Source organism: Pseudopodoces humilis, chromosome 20 (assembly GCF_049639895.1).
Source record: "Pseudopodoces humilis isolate 2021_Gansu_Grassland_sample_001 chromosome 20, ASM4963989v1, whole genome shotgun sequence".
NCBI classification, from domain to species: domain Eukaryota; kingdom Metazoa; phylum Chordata; class Aves; order Passeriformes; family Paridae; genus Pseudopodoces; species Pseudopodoces humilis.
In genome coordinates, this window is record NC_142219.1 from 4,273,654 (window position 1) to 4,279,441 (window position 5,788).

At 54.0% G+C, this 5,788-nt stretch overlaps 1 protein-coding gene across 1 annotated transcript; it reads left to right on the forward strand.

The window, feature by feature from the left end:
• The first annotated feature begins 848 nt into the window (after window positions 1-848).
• Window positions 849-5,552, forward strand: TCHP (trichoplein keratin filament binding). Its single transcript, XM_088065061.1, has 11 exons — window positions 849-1,268; window positions 1,469-1,525; window positions 2,097-2,165; window positions 2,383-2,553; window positions 2,770-2,882; window positions 3,178-3,244; window positions 3,493-3,665; window positions 3,879-3,960; window positions 4,141-4,326; window positions 4,396-4,503; window positions 4,949-5,552. The coding sequence occupies exons 1-11, from the start codon at window positions 849-851 to the stop codon at window positions 4,979-4,981; spliced, it is 1,479 nt and encodes a 492-aa protein (XP_087921187.1). The 3' UTR covers window positions 4,982-5,552.
• Window positions 5,553-5,788: the final 236 nt, after the last annotated feature.

Sequence of the window (5,788 nt, forward strand, 5' to 3'; positions counted from 1 at the left end):
CGGGCGGGCCGGCGTTAATTATTCAAGGGAGATAAATATTTTATAGGGAACAGATGGAAAACAAACCTCAACGCGCGGGAGTGATGAAACACCTCAGTGAGGGGTTGGGTGGGAAAATGACACCGAGCAGGGACACGGAGAGGTGAAGAAGGGGTGGGAGCGGAGGGAGGCTCAGCCCGTCTGCTGCGTGGGGAGGGGGCTTGCCGGTGACAGGGCCCCACATACGGTGTTTTTACCGGTTATTCTGGAAAAACAGGTCCTGTGGCGATAGCGATCGGTGGCTGGTAGGGCGGGTGTGGATACAAGGCGGGGGCTGCCGGCTGGTGCCGCCTCCCTCCCCGCTGCCAGACTCCCGCAGTGCCCGGACCCCCTCCCGGGACGCTTGAAGCCCCTCCCGGGGTGCCCTGAGCCCACCCCAGGGTGCTCGGAACCCGTCCCGGCATGTCCAGAGCTCACTTGGGGATGCCCGCAGCCCCTCCGGCGGTGCCCGGCCTGTCCGGGTCACCAGCGGCCGGTCCGGTTGGGTTCGCCGCGGGCGGCGCCGCGCTGGTGCCGTTCCAAGGCGGGCAGAAACAGAAACCTTTAACCCCTGAAACATTTACAACGCCACAAAGCCCGCGGTGCTGCGCGCTCCGAGCCGCCACAGCGGCACCGCGCCCGGCTCGGGCTGTATCGGGGTGCGGCGGTACCGCCGGGCCGGGTCAGAGCGAAGCGATTCCCCGATCTCCCCTCCCGCCCTGCTCGCCTTCCTCTCTCCCCGCCTCCCTCCGTCGGTCCCCGCCTCTCTCCGTGCTGGCGGAGCCCGTCTCGCCGTGTCCCTCGGCGGCAGCCGTCGCGGGCGGGCCGCGATGTCGCTGTGGCTGCGGCGGGGCCGCGGGCCGGAGCGCAGGGCGGCCGAGCGGCGGGAGCTGGAGGAGCGCAGGCGGCAGCAGTGGGAGAGCACCAGCCGCGCCTTCGCCCGCGCCGCCGCCTGCTGCTCCCTGCAGGCGCGGTGGAGCGAGCCCCGCGTCCCCCGGCCCAGGTACGGCCGCGGTCCGGCGGGGGCCCGGGGCGGTGGCGGGCTCCCCCTGACTGCCGGTGTGTGCGGCAGCGCGGCGGCGGCGCGGAGGGACGCGGGGGCGGCGGCGGAGCGGCTGCAGCGGCGGCGGGAGCGGCTGGAGCGGCTGCTGGGCGAGGAGGGGGAGGCGCCGGCGGCGGAGCAGCGGGAGCGGCGGCGGGGCGGGATGCGGAGCCGGGAGCTGCGGGACGGCCCCGGAGAGTGCGGGAAGGTGAGAGAGCGGCCCGGGCGCGCCCGTCCCGCATCCCGGGGCTCGTCCGGTGAAGGGCCGCTCCCGTGCTTCAGCTGTACCAGCGGGACTTGCTGGAATTGCCACCGCTTGGTGCCCTGAACCCCTGTCACTCACCCTCGGCGGGGTTTGGGATGCCGAGCACTCCCGTATCCTGACCTGACCCAGCTCTCTGTTCCCAGTTTGCTGAGCCGCTGCTGCACGAGCACTGGAACAAAAACAACGCAGAGCTCCGAGAGGTGATGTTGCTTTTAGTCCTTGCTGCCTTGTATTTATTTTCAAGTTTTTAACTTGAAAGTCATCATCTCTCTACTGTTGTCACTCATTTCCCATCACAGAAACTACCCCAAGTTCTGATAAACAAAAGGCAAAAAAGTGAAAGGGTTTAAGGGTTTAAATAGTTTTAAGAAGCCCTCTCAAAGCTGTACTTTTAGAAGTTAGAAATCTGTTCAGACTGAGCAAATTTTCAGAGCTCACAATGTAAATATCTCAGGTGCATAAAATATAAATAATCTAAAAAGTATAAATCTTAATGTCTCAGCTGTACCTGCCATACTGTGTTGCTTCATTTTTTATTCCACCCTGTGCTGCTCCAACACCGCAGTCCTGTAAACACTGCGGTGTTTCCCATGTGACAATAACTCTCAGCTCAGGACCTGGTGGGCACCTCGGACACTCAGATGAGCCCACCTGTGCAGAGAGGGATCCTACTGGGATTTCAGGGCCAGGTGGTGCTCCGGAAAGTTTGAAAGATCCTGGGGGACAGAACCTCTGGCACTGATGGCCCTGCTGCATCTGTTGTATCTCCAGGCAGAGTCAGAGCTGCACAGGAAGCACGTGAGAGAGGCTTGGGGTGACCAGCTAACACAACAAAACAAGGTATGGGGGTAGCCCTGGTGTCCTGGTGACTGGGAGGACACTGAAATATGTGTGCAGGAGGAGGGGTGACACTTGTGCCACGGGAGCTGCTGCCAGGAAGGGCACTGTTTACAAAGGCATCCAGCTTGCAGGAGTCTGCTCTGTGGATTTTCTGAGCCAGAAGTTGTTTCTTTGTGTCAGGCTAACATGAAATGCTGTTTTCTTTTCTTTGGGAAAGGAAGAGGTGACCAGAGTCGAAGAGAAGAAACATTATGAAAATGAGTATGAAACGGCACGAGGGGAAGCGCTGGAAAGAACGAGACAAGAGGAAGAGAAGCATCAGCTGGAGAAGCAGCAAGCAGAGACATTGCTTCAGCAAATAGAAGAACTGAAATTGCAGGAGACAAAGGTAATCTTGACTTTCTCCTCATTTGAGAAAGGAATTTGTTGCTTCACTCGGAAATACAGCAAGGCTGACCTGACCTCTTCCCTCTATGTTTGCACTGCAGGGAGGGTTTTCCCTGCCTGCAGAGGAATAGAATAGGGTACAAACTCTAGTCAAGCATGCTCTCTGGGATGTTGTAGCTCTCTGATGCACCTTTTGGTGCTTGTTTTTCCTTTTTAGGCAACAAAGCTGAAAAAGGAACAAGAGAATTTATTAAAGCAGCAGTGGGAGCTGAAGAATTTGGAAGAAGAAAGGAAACAAATGGAAGAGCACCGTAGAAAAAAAGAGCTTGGGTAGGACACCAAGTGGAGTTTGTTTTGGATAGAATCTGTTCCTGTGCCCACAGCAGTACTTGGGGCACAAGGAGATACTCCAGGTAGCAGTGGTAGGCTGTAAATATCTGGGTTTTGGTGGACTTGCCTGACAAGGAGCAGAGCCACTGGTGCTGTTACTGCTTTTTTGTTCCTGGTAGCAGGTTCCTCATTGTCACAGATGTACCTCCCTGAGTGCTGCTGTACAATGATGTGGTGCTTTAGAGTCAATGTGGTACTGTTTTGGTTTTTTAATTTTACTTTCTTCCTCCTTCAGTCGCTTTTTGGGGCATCAGTGTGATGTCCAGTTAAGGAGACGGGCACAGCAGATACAGGAGGAGCTGGTAAGAGATTAATTTATACTTTTATAGATGCTGTGTGATGAAAAAACTTAAGTGTGGTTTGTGTCTGCCTCTGATTCCTATAGATCAGGAGGCCCCTTCCAGCTTGTGCACAGGGCTGGAGCACAAAGTTCATGGGGAAGCAGCAGATGTAGCATCTTGCTGAGCACACCCTTGACATCCTTGGCTCCTAGAGGAGCCCTGCACACAGGCTGGGAGGCTGTTTGGATAATCTCGTGGTTTTTCTCCAGGAGACAGACAGGCAAATCTTATCAGCCCTCCTGGAGAAAGAAGATGAGGATCAGCACTGGCAGATCGCACGGCGGGAACGGGCCGTGGCAGACGTGGCCTGGATGAAGAAGGTCATAGAGGAACAGCTCCAGCTGGAAAAGGAGAGGGAAGCAGAGCTTGAGACTATCTTCAGGTGAGGCTGCCCACCTCTGATCCTCACCTGAAGAGTGCTGAATGTTCTGGGTCAGGGTCACTAAGAGGCACAGGTGGGATGGACACACCAACTGGCAGGGAACAAACCTGAAGAGAAACCCAAGTGCCTCTCTAAAGCACAGGATAGCTTGTTTGTGCCTGTGGAGTATACAGGGGGGTTAACCTCAGAGATAATTCTTCCTTTCTCTTTTAGGGAAGAAGCAAAAAAAATATGGGAGAAGAGGGAAGAAGAATGGGAAAGAGAGAAGGTGGCCAGAGATCGCCTGATGAGTGAGGTGATGACCTCTGTTGATGATGTGTCTCCCTTGGCTCAATTAAACCATCAATCCACTTGTAACCCAGCACCCTCTGGAGAGTTAGAGCCTTCCATACCAGGCTGGATTTTTTCTGCTTGTCTGGTGTGTTTCCTGGGAACTGTTGAACCATCTTCTCCCTCCATCTCCTGTATTGCACAGGTCCTTGCAGGCAGACAGCGCCAGATCCAAGAGAAGATGAAGTTAAACAGAAGGGCCCAAGAAGAGTCCATTAAGTATCGAGAGCAGCTGATCAGAGAACTCGAGGAGGCGAAGGAAGGGACTCGTCAGGAGAAGGAGCAGGAGGAGGAACAGCAGAGAGCCCGCAGGAGGGAGCTGCAGGCACAGGTAGGCTGAGCTCCCAATACACACCTGGCTACTGAGGCTGCACCATCTCACCCGATTTCCCCTGCACAGGGGACAGAGCACAGCCTGAGAGAGGAGGAGGAACAGCAGGAGGAATCAGCCCAGCAGCCCCTCGAGGAGGTGGAACGGCAGGAGGGCAAGCAGGGCTGGCACAGCAGGGTAAGGTCACACCTGGGTCCCCCTGGCACATGAGCCTAGCATGGAGGGTGACAGCATTGTTGTCTCTGATGTGCACTTTAGTCATCACAGTGCCAGGGCACAACCCTGGGCTGTTCCTTCCCCTCAAAGGGCTCTACAGTTCTCCCTATTCTTTTTTGCTGATACTGATATATTAGGCCCTAACTTTTAAAGAATTTTTGAGGCAGACGTGTTGCTAATGCCTCATATGTTGCTCAGTGCTGAAAGGCCTGCATTAGTGCAGTTGGTACAGTGCAACTCCCCTGCCCAATGTCTTTGCTGATTGTCCTGGCTCTAAAATCAAATTTGAGTAATCCTGTCTAAAGCCCCTGCCCAGCCCATCAGCTCCTGTGCATGCTGAACAGCAGGTGTGGAATTAATTCCAGAGCCCATAAACCAGTGCTGGTCTTTGTTTTGACCCCATCAGTTCTACAGTTCCCCAAGAGCGGCTTGGACCTGAGGAATGAGCATGAGATGCAGCTCCAGACTACAGAAAGAAAACTCTGAGGACCCAAGGAACTCTTGAAATAATGGTGCCTCTGGAATAGCCTACAGTGAGCTCAAGACTTGACTGAGTAGATTTCTGGAAACATTTAGTTGTGGCCAAGCTGAAGAGGAGAAAAGTTCTACTGTCTTCAGGAACGTGGAGGTTGTGGCACCTTCAGAGGAGTGAACTGCTTCACTTTGCATTCTGGAGTTGTGCTCATGCGTTTTAGTACATGAGAGGCTGAAGCAACCCAGTAAATAAAAGGGACCAGTGGACCTGAGCCACAAAGGAATCTGTGTCTCCCCAGGAACAGGAGCTGAGAAACACCACAGGCTGTGTCAGACTCCCACCTTGGAGAATCAGGCTGTGCCTGGGTTTCCACTGGACTCTGAGGAGTTAATTCATAATGCACATTGCAAATCAGTCAGGTCATGTGTGCTGTGGCAGCAGTGCTCATCCAATTCCTCTCCAGAAGGTCCTGGAGATTTCATTAAATGTTGTTTTCACTTGTTTAATAAATAATGAATAACTGAAACCTGAACAAGGATTTGGATTTTTTTAACATGAGCAAACTACTGCAGCAACAGGAGAGGAGATTGAGTTAATTATTGCAGTTCATCCTTGCTATTACCATCCACTACTGCAGCTTGACATCAGTCCTGTCACAGTGCACAAGGAGCTGTTACAGGGCTGTGACAAAGACTAGCACTTAAGAGTAGAAATCTTTCCAAAGATCTTTAGAGGACCAGCAGTCAAATAAGCTCACGTTATTTCACACAC